General features: G+C 39.5%; 1 protein-coding gene across 13 annotated transcripts in view; it reads right to left on the reverse strand.

Annotated features, from left to right (window-relative positions):
• Positions 1 to 18,615, reverse strand: part of ERC1 (ELKS/RAB6-interacting/CAST family member 1) — a 276,731-nt gene that overhangs the window by 255,439 nt on the left and 2,677 nt on the right. For all 13 annotated transcript variants that reach the window (XM_071422212.1, XM_071422219.1, XM_071422217.1 and 10 more), the window contains exon 2: positions 10,162 to 10,995. In XM_071422212.1, coding sequence (XP_071278313.1) covers positions 10,162 to 10,830 — 669 coding nt within the window. In that variant the 5' untranslated portion in view covers positions 10,831 to 10,995. The remainder of the gene's footprint in view (positions 1 to 10,161; positions 10,996 to 18,615) is intronic.

The raw sequence follows: 18,615 nt of genomic DNA on the forward strand, positions 1-18,615 counted from the left end.
AGAGCACACTATTTACTTTCTCATATGAAAGTATACCTATGGTTTCTTAGAGAAGTCCCTTGTTGAGTAACTAAGCTCTCAGATCTATTAAAATGGTTACACATTAACAGGCTCACAACTGCATGGCCAAACCTGACCCATCAGACACCAGCTGAGGGGAAAAAAGATTTAAATGCCATCCTCCAAATCAAAGCTTCCACAAACAAAATGATTCAACTTTACTCAACAGATATACAGGCTGATGGAGATTGGGAAATTCCTCTACCCAAAAAAAAAAAAAAAAAAAAAAAAGCACACCTATGGTTGTAGGCCTTTTAGGCCTTTTGTACAACTGCTTTGGATAAATTATTAATCCTCACAAGCAACAACATCTGTTAATTTTAACTTATGTGCAAACCAAAGGAAGATTTCAGAAAAGTACATAAATGTGTTATGCTAATGGAAGCCACACAAATATGCCACAAGTGATGAGATCAAAAAGTTACCTAGATTTTTACCTCTGTCCTCTACCAAAATTGTTCTCTCCCTTCTCATCAGTTACTGAGCTGTACCTAGTAATCACAACCTTGTCATATGCACCCCCAAACTGAACAGAGATAAATAATGAATTGCTGAAGAATCTTATTCTCCACATTTACCCAACTGAGGGAAATACGACAGTTGCTTCCTAAGTCTCCACTGCAGGGCACAACATTTCCTAACAACCTATTTATAAGCCTTTATTCTGCTTGTTCTGTCTCCCCATTTCCTCCTTCCTGGATAATGGTTCCACCTATCAGCACTAATTCTCAGCCTAAAGCTTCTGTCATCCTCTTCATGGATGTCCTTCTCTCAACCACCAAAGAAACATTGAAACCTCTTGCCACAGAAGCCAAAAACACTTTCAGTACTTCATGTAAATTTTTAGTCAATGCCCAATACAAAAGTTGACCACTCTTAAAGAGCATGTATCTTCCTCATCAATCAACTGCTTCTGTAGATCAGATCCAAGGCATTAATTGACTATGGAGAAGTAGGATCTTCCACAGGGACATTTTATTTTCCAAACAGGTTGGTGTTTCCCAGCTGTGTTGATTTTGACATTTATAACATTTTAAGAGCTTTGGTGTGATGCCCTGAATCCTTCAGCAAATCAAATGTTTACTTTTAAATGTTCCCATGTCTCCAAAGAGAAAGAGACATAAGATCAGCCTCGTGGAAGCTTCTGGCTGTGAGATCAGATGCTGCAATGGGCTGCGTGGGTAGCTCTAACAAAGCAAGCTCCACTTATCTCAAGTTACTTTTGTTACCTCATGGTTTATTTCTGTTCATCCAAGAACTAATACCCACTTAGAACATGTCTAATGAATTATGCCAATAGTAAAATAACAAAAATTTAAAAGAACAAGTCTAACAACAGGTTAAGCCTGAGACAAGAAGCTGTAGGTTGCTCAAAGACAATATGCTACAACACAAATGTTCAGAAAGTTCTGACTGGGGGGAGGGAAAAGCTAAGTATTTGTCATCTGAGACACAATTCCACTAAAAATCAGACCACTAATCAGACAATTTCATGACTCCTGTAAGGAAAAAAGGTATATACACCTCATCTCACTGCATTAAAAAGGGTAGGATTTGTGTGGGGGTGTACATACATACATATTTCACATATTAATAACATATATTAATGCCAGGAGCTGTTGTCATCTTATGGCAGGGGTTCCATGCTGTTGTCTCCATATCACAAAAGTCTCCTACCTCCTTGGTGTTTCTCATGGGCAGCTCCTCAGAGCACTGACTCTTTCTTCTTCACAAAGCAGCCACTGACTCCAGTTCCCTTCCCACCCAGCCATCCCACTTTTTTATAGCACTCTTCTTCTCACTGTTTACAGCTGTGGCCTGTTAAACTCAGGGCTGTTCCTAATCTTTGATAATTGGCCCAGCTGCAATTCCTTAGGGGTAAGATTGTTTTCTACACTATCTTTATTTTCTTATATTCTATCCCCCTACAAGGAGCAATCAACTACTATGGAAGAAACAGATCCTGTACGCAGTACCTGAAGAAATAAGATTTTAATTTCTGAATTACAGCACTTCATGTGCTGCTTTGTTTTAATCTCAGAAGCAAGTGACAAGAAGCATCAGAAGGAGTGCATGGCCTTGCATTCTTTGGAATCCACATATAATTAGAAGCCCATCTGTTCACAAAGTTTAACCACCCAAGGTAGCTGGTACCTGATCATTTGATAAGGAGGATCAAACAAATCCATCAAGTCAATGCCAAGTCTACTGTCTGGTGTGCAAGGCTGCACCTGTGAAATGTTTTAGGCAGTGGAAGCCTCTTCGGTGAAGTGCCTGCTCCTGCACAGTGCTGCTCATGAGAACAAGGACACTGTATGTACTGGCCAGGAAAAAATGCATTTGATACAGATACCAGTGAGGCTTAATTTTGGATTACCATTTATTACTTGATTGCTGTCACCCTGCTCCTCTCTCCAGCCCACTAAAGGAGGGGAAGGGGGAGGAGATTGGAAGAAACAGGAGGGGGTACCAGTGCAGAAAAAAAAATGTGTAACAACATACTACAGAACCTGATTACAGTGCAGATATCACAGAGGAACAGGTATTAAACAAAGCACCTACAGTAAAATTTATCCCCAAAGTATTGAAAAATATCTTTTTCCCAGGCAGCTGATCTCCATCACTTCCTTCCTCCCTCAATAGAAGTGTATTTTGTGTTACACCTGAAATTCAAAAAGTCATCACCCTACAACCTGATGTTATTTTGCTTGCTTGCAATGAACTGCCCGAGATGGTTAAAAATCTACACACTGCCTTCAAATTAATTTTGATGTTGTGAAATCAAATTCTGGAAGAACCTAACTGCCTCCAGCCAGCTGCTCACCCTTGTTGGCTTATACTATTGATTTTCCAAAATAGTGATAACAATCATTAGATTTTGAAAGCAGTCCTTAACAGGAATTGCATGCAGCACAGAGCAGCAAGGACTTCATTTTTCCCTGTTTTAAGGGAATCCTGGACCTCTAGCTCCTACCCAGGGCCAAGCAAAGCAGCCCACTACTCACACACTTTAATCATTTAAATAACAACAGGATTAAGAAGTAATACATAAATTAATTTTAAAATCTTGTACACAGCTCAACAAACAGCTTAAAAGCAACAAGCTCTTTAGGTTTACTGATGATTGTACATTACTTAGCATTCCAGTTTACAAACCAAGCTGCTAAAATTAAACTGAAGAAGGCAGTCACATGGTATTTATTCCTGTCACTGTTCTACATAAGTTTAACTCCTCTGATTTCCAAAGCAATGATCACTAGAAAAAGCCATAATGGTGTTCTGTGCCAGTATTTTGGCATCCGATCATGCCCATTTTGGGGAGCACATATGCATAACACAACTATTTCATGCTTTTGGGGGGCTGGGGATTCTTTTTTTGATTAGTTGGTTTTGGAGTTTGAGTTGGGATTTTTTTTTGGGGGGGGGGGGGGGGTAGTTTGTTTGGGATTGTTTTTTTCTTTAAAGAATACAATCTCTTCCTAGGGTGAATCCCTAAGAAGGCTTTCTTAGTGGAGGCCAACTGATAAAAAATTGGATTATCACAAGATCTCTTCAAATACTGATCTAGATATTGATAGAAGATCCTTTCTTTCTTTCTTTTCTTTATGGTTTAAATGCCAATACTGCCTTAGCAATTGCAAAACTTTATGTATATTGGAATGCCTCAATCTCCCCCAAACAGCACAGAAGTTTTTAGTGTTTAATCCAAGGTTATTAATAGGAAAAAGAAGTAGAGCTCTCTTAGGATATTTAATACCCTTTGGAAGCAAAATCATCACTAAATAAAGGAGGGTTTTTTTGTGATTTACAAAGATCTCTCAGTTCCAATGGGACTCTGCAAAACCTTGAGTTGCTACCTGCCTCTCAAGGCTGCCAATATAACCAAACACCCCCTCCTGCTTCACAGTCCAAGGTGATGCTACTGCAAGCACTAAGCAAATCACTTAGACAGAACAAACTGGTATCACCACAGAAGGAAGCTAAATACACTTTGTCCTTGTATTTTTTTCCACTACAGATGGTGACTCTGACCTTTCCAAGAGAACCAATATCAATCTGAAAATACTATGCAAAAATGTAATTATGTAGACCTTGTGGGTTATAAAACTAAGTTTTGCTGAAAAGACTTTCTTTTCAAGGTCTACTGCTTGTTATCCTCAGACAAAAAAATGGAGATATAATTATGATCCACTACATTTAACAGAGGCAGCCATTTTTCCATGTGTTCAACAGATTATGTCAAAAATTATACAGAAGAACTACAAAGCATTATCCATTCAAGGAGAAAAAAGTGTAATCCTCAACAGCTATGCTACCTGCTGGCAAGCAGCTGTAATCTGATTTCTGTCAAGATGTCAAATCACCACAAATCACTACTGAAAACACAGTGCTGTTTCATTGTGTCCCCTAAACACAAGTGCATACAGGAAATATATTCAGAGGAGATCTATACTGGAACATCTCAAGCACAACCAAGTTCATTCCCTTATTCCTCTCCTGCCAGCTGAGCCTAAGTGTCATTTCACAATGTCTTTTCTTCAATTACTAGTGCAGATAGCTGACATCACTGCTCTTCATGAGTTATCAAACACACTGACTACTTTCAGAGTACAGAAATGTCCCCTCTAAACTCTTTGGGTCTCTAGCTTTTATCTCAGAGCATACATATACACAAATAATTATCCTAAATACAAAAGTTCCTCTGCCTTACTAATGTCTTAAGAATTAAATGGACTGTTAACTGTATCCTAGAAATCTACTTTGCTGAAAAAAACCCTATTCTTTCCAACTAACAGTTGAGTCAGGGTGGCCCTCTCTGCTGACCATCTTCATATCTCTGAGGCTTTCTAGTATCAAGAGTTTTAAAAAGCTCTATTTCAATTTTTGGTCCTGAGGCACACCTGAAAGATGGACATAAGACCAGCACAACTACAACCTTTTTTCCACGGCCTGGCAGTTCCACCCAAAGTGCTCCTCTCCTTTTTACTTAAATCAATACCAGGTAGAGTATGAGACACATGAGAATGCTGGATTTGGCATGGTAAAGCTGTAACATCAGCAGAAATTACCTGTAATGGAGGAGCACCTCTGCACTATTGCCATCATCTATCACTGTTAAATGTTCACTGGGTGACTAAGAAAGAGGAAGCCTTACACAGGTTCAAGCTACCTAGTTCATATCTTAGAAAGCAAGAACATTTAAGGGGGGAAAAAATACTAACTCAAACACCATAAATAGAACAGTGCTGAAAGGAACAAAGGCTTCTAGAGAAACACAGCATTACAGACAAGACTCTTCAGGAATATAAACACCAAATGGTGGAATAACACACTGCCACCCTAATTAGGAGTCTAGTATCTGAACAGACTCAATACATATTAGAGAAAGAATTATAGCAGAAAGAGTCTGCTCTAAGTTCTGCAGAATTTGAAGTAATCCCTGCTCCAGCTTAACAGCAAGAAAAGCACAGTTAAATTACTAAGTTCAGCAGCACCACTGATGTCACCTGTTTGATTCCAAGCTGCTTTTAAGTTGGTAGTATTCCCCTTGTATGTTTAATGGATCAAGCAGAGAGCAGCTGTTCAGCCTATGCTACAGCTCAAAGCAACACAAGGTATTAGATCCCACCTCTAGAGGAAACATGGGACAAAAGGAGCCTTGGGGAATATAGATAACCACAAAATGTCTAGTTTTATTTCCTTACAGAATTGAAAAAAAGACAGAACACAGGGTGTTCTCTTGGGTGATCACATGACAATTTCTGAGGTCATTATAAAGTGCTGCAACTTGATAAATGCTTCAGATACCAAGCACTCTTGAGGAGGTAGTTTTGAGTTATTCTGAAAGAGAATTGAATTATAATTTCATGCTGCAGCTGGGGAGTGACAGAAGGAACCTTAAAGCTGGCAGAAATCTAGAGAGCCAACAGGCATCTGCCACTGAAGGAATTATTTAAATGCAGTGCTCTGGGATACAGAGAATGCCTTTAAGCAATGCCTATGGAACCATACATTGCACAATTAAACACCCAGAATGGAAGAAAGCTTCATTTTCTAACAATGAAGAACCAGCTCAGGAATGGGGCTAGTAATAGAATGACACAGTACTAAGACATATCAAAAGTTTTAATACATAATTAAAAAAAAAAAAACAATGAAGAAGTGAGAATCAATCTGATTTTCAGAGAAAGAATGTATACTCATTAGAAGCTCAGTCTCATAACAGCAGCACCCAATGCATTTAAGAGGTTAACACATGGACAGCCACATTTTTGAAAATGAGATGCTCATTACACAATACTAAGAAATGGAAAATACTTCTGACTCTGGGGAATGCTGGTGAAATGCTGGAATATATCCATCACAATGAAGTACAATCTCCTTCAAGTGCTTATCCCAAGCCAGGTGAAACTCCTTTCAGAAATATTTTCTTGGTTAAACTCTCTGACTCAGACATCCAAGGTCTCTAACCACAAAAAGACCACAGAAATGCATCAAAGTAAAAAGATGTTTTCAGCAGTACCACACTATTCTAGCTGAAACATAAATCTGATCTTAAAAGTAGATCAGTTAAATGTGGAAATTTCAGTGCAGGGCGTTAGACATCAAATTTGCATTGCACTACTTATTTTAAGGCACAATCACCTTGTCATAAGAGAGTTTCAACTGAGAGGAACTCCTCTGTCCTTGAGTTTCACATCACCCCACCACTGCCCAGTTTCTAGGCAAATTATATGTTGTGATGCAAAACACATTCACTGTCTTTACTTTCCTCTGATGAAGAGGTTTCCAGGGAACCTTTAAACCACACACAGTAAAAAAATTAGTTTTCAACTCAGAAAAATACAGCTCCCACTAAAGCATTTAGAGATTGTCACCATGCCAAAACCAAGCTCCTGTTTACTGGTTTCATCAACTTCTCCTTGAATATGCATGGGTTTGCATAACTGAGCAATCATTTGCACTTTCCTCTGGGTTTCTTGTGAAGAATGACTGGGTAAGTCATCCACACTGCACTGAAAACTGTCGTGTTTTTCCAAGAACGTAGGTTAACTACAGGAATACTTTCCATGTTTACTTTTGAGCTCTCAATGACATTCCCCATTTATGTAAAGAAAGGATTTTCTGTCTCTTCAGGATCAGTAACAAAGGATGGAGATAAAGCTCCACTCTCCAGCTGCAGCATTTGCTCAGAGCATCTGATGAATCCAGCTGTGCTGCAACACAACTGGGCAAGGATGCCCACCCAGGTGAGAGCCACAGAGAGAACATGTGCATGGCATTCTCAGGGTTATATCCAAGATAACCCTCCTGCCTAGTGCCCCCAGAGGACAACCAAAAGGCTGTGACTGACTGCCTCAGGACAGGCAGCATGCTCTTTCATCCCCTCACTCCTTCTCTGAGCTTTACTGAACCTGGAAAATGTCCTGGAAATCAATAAGCAATACAATTATTGAGACAGGAAAGAAAACTCTAAAAGATGCATTTACTCATAGAAGGCTGAGGTAGCAACCAACCAGGGCTCACATTTTCAGGTACTTTTAACAACTCTCAAACCCAAGGGCCAATTCAATCACTTAAGCTGAGGTGACAAGAACAGCAATACAATCGGGGACAATCAAGTGTGTGTAGCAGAATAAAGAGCCATGACCACAGGAAAGAGATTGAGATGACTATCAGATAATGGTATGAGTCAGCCAGCATCTTGGCTCCATGAGTTGAGTCGATTTTAAACAATACAACTGGTCTGAGATAAACTTTATATAAAGCACAAGTACTACACGTGCAAGAAGTGTTTTTTTTAAAAAGTGATGTGCTGAAACACTAATAACTAAGTCTAAAACTCCTGTTCCTGCAATTATACTGGAACTCATTTTAGAAGGAGGCTGAAGAGGTAATGAAGATATTTTCTGGTCCCCCAACACATCTGGGAAATTCCTTGTTCAGAGTCTAAACAGAGACGTCTGTTTAATTAGAGAAAATCCTATTAAACTGATCTTCCACGTGAAGGGCTGAAGTGGCCAACTCCAAAAGGGTATAAAAGACACAGTAAATTCAGAATTTAATTAGAACACACTGTTAGCTAACTATAATCTATTAATTAGCATTCTTAGTTTTTTTACAGCTCAATGCAATAATACCCATTTACTTTTAAATTGCACCCTTCTTACTTTTGGACCAAAGTTATACAATTCTACCAGTGTGGTAGTAATTACAGTGATTGCCTAGAGAACAGCAGCCTAGAAATATCTGTAAATGTTTAATTAGGGGATAAAGGAAAGACAAAGAAAAAAAAAATCTAAGAGAAATCACTATTCTCAACTGTATTCATATTTAGTACTTGCTTAATCAATTTTAAACCATATATTCATGGCATTTTTCTTGCAAGATTTCCAAAGCATTCTCAAATGTCAAAATTTATTTCAGAAAAAATATTACTGTATTCCAAGACAGTCTCTTCAATATGAAAACAGGGCCAAAAATGAGAAGAATTTAAGAACTAAAAGACTTACCTGCAACTGAAATACAAAGAACACCAGAAAAGTTGAGTGATTGGTACTCCAGATATTTGTTGTCCTAGTACTGCACCATTATAACTAAAATTTTCATTACGTTACTGCTTCTAAACAAATCCTACCTTTGCAATAAAAATTATTTTACTTCAGGTTTTCTACATTCCAAGATGACATTAAGTAAATGAAGACAAAGTGTCACACATCTTAACAAGTCCCATTGGTAAGAATACAGCTATAAAGCTAAATGACAAGTTCATTAAATGATTTCATACTATCTCAGGGAAAGCAACTTATTTTCTTCAACTCAAGCTCTTTAAAAAGTGAAAAGAAAACTGCAGACAGGTTCAGTGTAGTAGACGAATCAGTAACCAAAAGTAATTTACTATTTAAGACAGGCTACCTGAAAGCAGAGTACAACAAGCAGTACCCTTTTCCTTCAGCATTTCCCTCTCTCCTTCACCTTCCAAAGCAATCTTACAAAAAGCATTGCCTAAAATATCAACTATACCCCAAAAGCTACAAGAACATGGTCACATTTGAATTATGGAAACTTTCATTAAACGTGCTTGGATACTTAAAAAGCTCAGGGAAAGTAATTTTGTCATGATGAAAGTTGACTTACATTTCAGGGAACTTCTGGAGTTGGACACTGGGTCTGTTTTCCATAAGAAAAGTGAGGTTTTTTACCTGACAGTCCAGAGAGGTGCTGAAACCACATTTGGCCAGAAACAACTAAACAGGAGGACACTCATTCAAAGACAAATATGTACTTCAGGACTAAGGAGCTTTAGGTGGAAGAACTTTAAAAAAGCTTTTAATCAGTAGAACTGACTACAAAGACACCTCAATTTTAATCAGCTTCTGAGTTTTATTTTAATTTGGAGATGCTTTTAGGATGCACAAGACCTAAGACCTAGACACCTGAGAATCTGTTCTTCTGCCTATTCTGTAACTGGCCAGACCACTACAAAAAAAAAACAAAACTGTAGGGTGCTTTTGGATAGTTGCATAACAAGATATGCACAGTTTATGAACAAAAAGAAAGCAAGCATGTATTTAACAGTGCTATTTAAATGTAGCCAAGAACAGAATTTATATCTGTTTGTGAAAACTGCAGGTCTGGACATTTTAGCTCTAAATACCAGTGAGTGTAACTTCAACTTTGTTTTTAATGGCAATCTGTCAGCATTCAGCAACAGTGCAGTTATACTGGGGGTCAGCAGTTAGTACATTCTGCATCTAAGAGAACACTTCAAGAGGTAAACAGCACAAAAATATTAATTATCAACAGAATAAATACTTCCAAAAGGAAACCAAGTGGTTACCATCAATCCTAGGGGAAAAATACACACAACACGGAAAAATACACACAACACAAAAAGGAAAAATGAGCACTCAAGGTAATTCACAAATCTGACAAGAAACATCTAAAAACGGGCTTGCAAGCTGAAAACACATCTTACCCACATCAATTACCCAAGAAAATCACCAATCTAATTTAGCTGCTTAAGTGTAGCATGCAAGTTTATTAAATTCATTTAATCATGCTACCACACTAACACAGCAGTGACATTAGATGACATACCTGGTTTTCTTCTTGCAAAACCCTATACTGTTCCTTCCAGATGGTGATTTTTGAAGCTTCATCCTTCCTCAGAGCTCTCTCCTTTTTGAGCTCAGGACTCCAGAAGGTCTTGATGCTGTTCATGGAGGAACTCAGCTTGCTTTCCTTCACCTCCACGTCCTTGCGGAGCAGATCGTTTTCCCTCAGCACCTCCTTGAGCTGCGTCTGCAGGTCCATGATGGTGTTGTCCCTGGCCTGGCGCAGCGAGTGAGGCACGGTGGATGCCATGCTCACAGGGGGCAGGTGGTGCTCTCCAAATGCAATGGTATCGCTGGCAACTCCGCTGGTGGCAATGTTAGGGCTGCTGCCCATGGCAGTCATGCGAACGCCGTAAGGCAGCCGCCCTCCCGACCGGCCCAGGGTCATGGTGCTCTTCGGGGTGTCCGCGCCCACGTTCTCGTGGTCGCTCAGGTACATGGGGCCGGACGTGGCGTAGGCAGCGTTTAAGGACTGAATGTTCTCCATAGAAAGGGTTTTGCCACTGCCACCCCCAGTACTGCTCCCCGAGCTGCCCCCCGTGCTGTTGGTTCGCCGGTGGCCCAGGCGAGGCGAGCGCGGCAGCCGCGGCGAGCGCCCCGGGCTCTGCGTGCTGGGCTCCACCTTGCCCACGGAACGAGCACTTCCATACATGGTTAAGCTGGTGGTGTGAGGCAATCAGATAGGCAAAAATCAGGAATGAGAGAATTCCTGGTAAGCTCTTCAATAGTAATAAGTCAACTTAAGGCCAATCACAACTTGTAACAGATCTGGTTGTCCATCTCTGAAGTCATGTGCTCACGGTGTTCAGGACCATATCTGTATCAATAAGAATAACATATTAAAATCTACATCAATAAAAATAACACATTAAATACCTAGTTTATCACCAAACGTTTGTCCTACATTAGAATATATTCTCCTATATTTATAGTTCTCCAGTACTTTTCAATTCCTCCTAATAAAAAAAGCAATGTTTTATTTACACCCTTATATTTAAACTCAAAAAGAAACTTCTATTCTTGCTTTTCTATTGTTATATTCTCACAGCAAAGAGGAAAGGAAAAGAGAATCCATCAATCTTAAAGCCATAATTTTGTTGGCGATGGCAAAACCCTTCAGATGCCATCTCATCTTTCTTCCTACTTCTAACTGGCCCTAATGCATCACCTGTTACCTTTCTGAGTGAGAGAGAATCAAAATTCTAAAACCACTCAGTAGTTCATCTTTCCTTCAGCACTGCCAGCTTCCATAGGACACGGTTTCAAAACTCTTGTGTTGTGAAATCATCCTGCAAATGGGAAGGCAGGACAGACTGATGTGACTGACCATGATCTCAACCAGAAGGTTCCTTAGCACTGCTGTCAGCCCCACTTCAAATGCAGAAATCAGAACCAAAACCAACAATAATCATGAAATCATTACTGACCACACAACTTCAGCAAGCACAGATGCAAATCTGAAATAGGAGCAATGACCCAGCAATGAGACCAACAAGGTTAAGGGGAACAAAAGAATCACAGCTCCACTGAAAAGTGGTTCTAGACTCTTATTTTCTCCCAAACTAAATGTAACTTATATCTTTGTTCAGGTTAAGAAAATATTTTGACTGAAATATACTTATTAACCAGCTGAGATTAATTCCATCAAATAATACTTCAATAGCAGGGACCACTTAAAACACAGAACAGTTTGACACCATCCTGTTGCTGTTCCTTCTCCCCTCTGCTTTTTCTTTAAATACAGACTCTGGTGGCATATGCAAGAGAATTCCTTATTTTTGCAGTGCAATATGAAGCTGTAGTACAAGCACTGGCAGGAAACTCTTTAGCACAGGGACTCTGGGCTGGGATCATGTCAATAGCCAAGATCTAGCAGAGAAGTAAAAAACATAACTAAACTACAGCACTGTAAAATTATCCCACTATACAGTTCTCACTTTTTTTTCCAGTGTAGACTATTTCATGTTACTGCTGGGCCCAACTGAAATCAGAACTAGAACACTGAAACATTCCTGATCCCATCAGATGAAAGAATACCAGCCAGTGTCCTAGGAGCAGCAGCATCTCATGTATCCCAACATCTTGCCTTTCACACCAGCTCTCATCTACCTGCCCCTTCTGCTCAGAAGTCAGGTTTGCCAGATATTAGGAATGAATTTCTCCAAATCAGCATGTTTGTGAGACAACTGGGCAAACAGGTTAAAGATTGGGTTTAAAACAGGGATACACTTCCAAAAGAAATTGTAGAAACAGTGCAAGTGGGTGGAAGGAAGTGATGAAAAAAGAATATTGCAAAAAATACTGGAAAAGGGTAGAAAGAAAAAAAGTAAAATCCAGGAAGAAAAGATAGAGCATTTTTTTACCTTTCTGAATAAGTTAGTATAGGAAAAGATGCATCAAGAAATAGCTCCAAAATGTTTAGCTTAATCTTAAACTTTAAATGGAAAAGAAGGCCAGGGTAAGCCAGCATTTCATCAATTTCACACAATTTCATAGATGATACAATGGCATGAGGAATTTTACAAAGCTTATGGAAATTGATACTGCTTTGTGAGCAGTTCTCAAGATGTTCAAGTGCTCACTCTGTTTTTTTTTTTTAAATGACAAGAAAAGCTAGCAACAATATTGCTACAGAATATTTTAGAGCACATAAATAAAGAAGAACTGGCCAAGGAAAAACAGCCACCAGCATTAACTGAAATTATCTGCCAAAGCAACACCTACAGATGTATTTTTTAATACAAGTTACATTTCTTCTATTTCAACTACATATCTTCATGCAAAACAGTACAGAAATATAAACTATGCAACAAAGTGTACAGTGTTACACTGAAGTTGCTTCAATAAGCAAGACACTGCGCCCCAGATCTAGAAGAAAAACACTTCTTCCAAACAGAAAGGCTATTTCAGACTAGCCTCACTGTTTGAGATATCAAAATGCTAAAAATGCTGCTGTGACACCACTTGAGCACTCAAAAAAAGTCAGATGTGATTTCTTAGACGCTGCATAAAGTACATTCCACTGAGAGCTTGCATTCATTAGGATTCTCCTGAAAATTAATCCAAATCACAGCACTTAATCCACTTGCTGTAAAGTCACCGCAGTATGTCAGGGCAAACACTCATTAACAGCTTCAGATGAGTTTAAATCAAACCAAAAGATGAGAATTACGTGTGTTTCAGTTAAAGGACTTCACCCCAAAACCACTAAGTTTAAAATCTGATAGAAGCACATCACCTGGTGAAGTCCTTAGCAAGACACCAGAGGATATCAAAAGGTTTTAGATAATGTCTAAAGAGCTCCTCACCCTCAGCATGGACAATGCCATGAAAAGTGCCATGGAGAACTGCCTTCTCCTTGCATCGGCAAACATTTTGTTAGACTCTGAATATTTCCAACAAATGGGAGTGGCTGCTATCCTTAGGAGAAAAGCAGCTCCCAGGCAGCAGAGAGGAGCTGATACCTCTGCAGGTGCTGTGCAGGAACCATCCCCAGCCATCCTGGGCAAGCAGGGGAGCTCTCACCACCTCAGCTGCAAACACCAGTCCTGTGCTCACCCAGCTCTAAGCTTTGATCCACAGGCAGGCACCATCCCCTCTGCTACTCCAGAAACATCAAATAACTCAAGCCATGAAAGCCAAGGGTTAGAATGAGCTGTTGATCAGGGTAATGGGAAGGATTCCCAGAGCTGGCACGGCTGAAACTCAGGGAGAAGAACTCTGTTACTGCTGTCATGCATTACACTGCACTCAGGTTTCACTCAAAAGCAGCAGATTGAGATGAAAAGCTGTCTTTGGAAACAAGCAAACATGACCCTCCAGGATTCTCTTTGAAATGACAACTTCCACTTACACCATTGGTAGACCTTAAAATTGTGAATATTCCAATATTAACTAAATACATTTTTCCACACACGCACCCAGTTTCAGTATTTCTACTGGCACAGATTTGCCACAGTTCAAGATCAAAAAGAAATTACAAGATAAATCTTAACTCTTCTATTTCCCCCCTATTTTTTCCTAGTAGCATTTATCACTGACCATATCAATTTGTTGTAGAGGCAGATATTACACTTCACAGAAATTACAGTTAACACCAAGAAAAAAATCTTCCACCATGAAAACAGCAAAGTGAGGGAAGTAAAAAGAAAATAATTCTTTTTTGCAGTACCAATTAATCAGGAAGAAGAAAGAATTCCAGTTTCCCTCCCAAAGCCCCAGCAAAAGTACATGGAAGATCTCTTCCAGATAATACCACAACCAGAAAAGTTAGTTTTTCAATATTCTGACTCACACTAGCATTTTACTGGGAGTCTCACAAGTATGGTCTCTTATCTTCCATGGGACCAACATGCAGCACTGTTACTATTTTCCTCTTCTACTGAGACTAAATTTAGTGACAAATAAATCATCCCTTAACTGTACAAGATGGTGATAACCACAAGGAACAATGTCCAACTGTGAACGTATTAAATGTATGAACCCTCTTCCCCTGGCAAATTCTCCTGTTGATTTCAAAAACCTTTGTTTTTTCTGCCAATATAAGAACCCTTACCCAGGATTACAAAAAAAACAAACAAAAAAGACACTCTAAACATAAAGAGCTTAAAAAAACGAAACCGTTTTTGTTTAAGTTTAGCACTGTTTTGGGTTTAGCACTGAAGCAAGTGCTAAACCATTTTTCCTCAAGATAGCTTGCAGAACTATACAATTATGAAACAAAATTCTCTTGTTCACTGTTCATTAATAGAACAAAAACTTCAAAGAGTATCCTATATGCAAATCAATTTAAAAAAAAATTAAAAGTATCACATCAGCCCAAGTAAAAACTTTCTATGTACATTTATATCTATTTAAATTGGCAGAGCACCTTTGCAGGCACAAAGACCTGAGCTGCTTTCACATAAGTTGAAAATGCTATCTAGTGATTATGGAAAAACTTGTAAGAAACACAATCAGAAAAAGAACAGGCAAGAATTACACAATATTGCAGAAAAAGGTTTAGAAAAGGACAGTTATGAACACATTTTCTGTATAAAAATTTTAAAACAGGTAACGTCATGTCCTGCTTGAAGTGCCAGCTAAGAAAAATGTCTTCTCAGGTCACAGGTGACTGTCCAAAAGCACTGAGGGGCAGACACCATTAACCATGGAAAATGTTTATAATCTGGCAGCAGACATTGAAATGTGCTGCAGTGCAACCTGTAGCAACTCAAATCCACCTGTTTCACTACAACAGCTTAGTCCCAGGCAGTGAAAAGCAATGGAGAACCCAGCTTCCCTCAGAGCATGCCAGGAGCAGAACCTGGCATGCTAAAAGAACAGTAAAAAGCCACCTGCACAAATTCATGGAGATTTACTTGCAAGGCAGTTGTGGCATGAGAGAGGGCAGGAACAGGAACATGGGTCTTGTCAAAAGCTCTAGTGGTCTCAATAAAAGCTATATTGGGACATAGTAGAAATGTAAGTAATTCTGGAGGGATCTCTTGAATATCAAACTTCAGTATGAAGAATCCAGTAAAATGAGATGTGTTCAGCAGTGCTGTCATACTCAGCCCCTACACCTAATATTTTATGTGAACCAGTGGGTCAGAGGGCAGGTGTTCCTGTCTGCAGTTGACAGAACACAGAAAATTCATTGGAAAAAAAAAAAAAGTTCTGTTACCTTCTGGAAAATCTCTCTGTCACATAAATTAATAATGCCTTTCATGTCTCTCACTACTCCAAGACAAACACTAATAGCCCATTAGCTACCTCCAGGTAAGCAAGCAACCAAACACACACAAACATGCTGCAGAAATACAGGGAAAATTCAGCCCACATTTTTAAAACAAAAAGAATTTCAGAGTAACTCCTGCAACCTTCAGCATGTCCTGTGAATTTCTTTGCTGCAAATTCTGTTCAGGACTGACACCAGCTGACAAACTGCAACATCTATGGAGACAATTCCTTAAGAGCATCACTGCCTGATGGTCAGGAGCGGGGCAGTGGGATCACAGAGCAGGCAGCCAAGTGCACCTCACAGCCCAGGGACCCCTCTGGAGCCTCTCAGCAGCAGAGTGAGAGCTTCCAGAACACAGAATCTCCTTGCCACACTGATTCCTGAGTGCACAAGGAAACCTTTGTACGTCAGTTTCATAATAAAAGCAAAGTCAGCTTTCACAAGAGGCATCTTAATCTGATAAAGGACTGTAGCAGACACATTAGACTTCATTAACAGAGGTAGTAATTGTTCCCATTTACATCATTCACACCCAAATTGTTAATGGCAAGTAGCTATGTCTAGATTACATGGTAGGACAGACACTGCAGAGTAGACAGGACAGAGGGGAGGGCAGGTAGAAAAGATGGCATTCCGAACAAAGAAAAGCTCACATTCCAGTAAAACCCTGCCAGGAGCACAAACAGTGGGTGCAATGAGAGAATTGACATGATTCACAACAACAAAGAGGTGTACTGACCAAGAGAAAAAATGAATTCCTGTTACTTCCTAGCCCACCTCACACTTACAAAATCTCTGTCTGCTACCTTGCTTTACACAAAAAGTGTGAAGCTCCTGTCTTTTAGGGCTATTTTGTAGATTTTAGGTTTGCCTGGTTTTGGAAGGTAAGAAGGCTCACTACTTTTCATGTTAAATTCATTACTACTACAGACAAAAAGGACAGAAGCAAGTTTACTTTGGAAACATCAAGCCAGCCAATGCAGGACACAAGGGATTGAACCCATGGAATTCAGGGTTGTTTATCAAAATTCCCTTGTGGCCTTGACAACAAGAAAGCAATAATGATTAATGAAATTAAGACAGAAATAAGACACAAAAGTAAATGTTCATATTAGAACTGTCTCTCATTCCTCAAGAGCACATAAATAAATGCTGAAGCACTGCCATCTGCTTATATCCAATCCTTTTTAAAAGCTGGGGGGCATGGTGGTGGTGGTGCTTGTTTTATATTTTTTATATTAAATTCACCTACTTCCACATCTGCCAGGCTCCCTGACTGTAACAGAGCCTTTGTTCTATCTCACCCAACACAAGATGTGAATTGATACACTCTCCCCCACACATATAGACAGAGTAACCTTCCCAGAAAAGCATCTCAGAAACCCCCAAAAATCTTCAGGTGACTTTGACATATTAAAAAAATATGTTTTGTAAAAGGCAGGTCATCAACCCTGACCCTAACAGTTTCAGGGAAAAAAAAACCAGCATTCATTTGTCATGGGAGCATTTTATTTCTAAACAGGAAGTGACATTCCTGTTAAACACTTCTTACATCTGAAAGGTCAGCAGGAATGGCACTACAGAACATGGAAACATCTTCGTTCCCTGTCCTTTTTAGACACCTTTCTGTTTCCTATTCCTACAAGGTATCCCATCCAGCAAAAACCACCTGCAATTGAGAGCCAGAAATATTCATTCATTCATTCATTCATTCATCAGTTTCCTAGTTCATTTCTTCCCCACACGTACACAATTCCTTTCAGGGGGATGTACTTACTCAGCAAGGAGGACCTAACACAGCACATGCTCTGTTCTGCTCTACAGCACTTTCTCTGCAAAAGCAGCTTTAACTGACACAAAATTTTGTTTCTTATAATACCCATAAGTCTGGATAGCAGCATAAAGGGTCTGCTGTCATCATCACAGTCCCCTTTCTTCCATCTCCTTTCCCAAACAAAGAAGACCACAAAAAAAGGCTTGTTACTATTATAATAAATACATATATTTCAGCTGAACCTTTATTTATTCATGTGTAGGGAGTCTGGCTAGGTGCACCAGGATTTCTTTTGAGCAATGACTGGGACATAATTATAAGTCTCTAAATTTAAAGCAGATGTGAAGAAAAAAAAGAAATCACCACATGCCCTTTTTAAAGGCAAAACACAAAAAGCAACAGGTATCAGAACTCCAACATATCTCTTTCATCACACATATCACTTCCTAGGGATAAACTGATTGAATTAACCCTGACTCTTCAAATTATGTAGAAGATTGAAGACCTGTGAATGTTAATTTTCTGTCACTGTATGGCTGAAGAGTTTATAGGCTCATTTCAGAGTATAAAGTCAGTAAATACTTTGTGTTTTTATCCATGGCTGTTTCTCTCTTTCCCACAGGTGGCGTGCAACCAACAACCCACTTCCTAGGAGCAGAAACAAAATGTTCAAAGCACTAAAGATATTTCAGAAGTGCCTAGAAGCACTAGTGAACCCATGCAGCCAGCCAGCCTAAAGTCACCATGGGCAACATCGCAGCGCAAGGCAAAGCACGCTCCAGCTACAGAAATTCCATCATAATCTCACCCTGACAACAACCATATTGACATAACCCACGTGCTACAAAACACCACTACTGCTCCATCGGCAGGGATTTCCTAGGACCTCCTGCTCCACTCCTGCATGCCAGAGTTAAAACTCTTGGCTTAAAGAGCAATGG

The sequence above is a fragment of the Agelaius tricolor genome, unplaced genomic scaffold (genome assembly GCF_023055355.1).
Source record: "Agelaius tricolor isolate 1412-34295 unplaced genomic scaffold, bAgeTri1.0.p SCAF_3, whole genome shotgun sequence".
NCBI classification, from domain to species: domain Eukaryota; kingdom Metazoa; phylum Chordata; class Aves; order Passeriformes; family Icteridae; genus Agelaius; species Agelaius tricolor.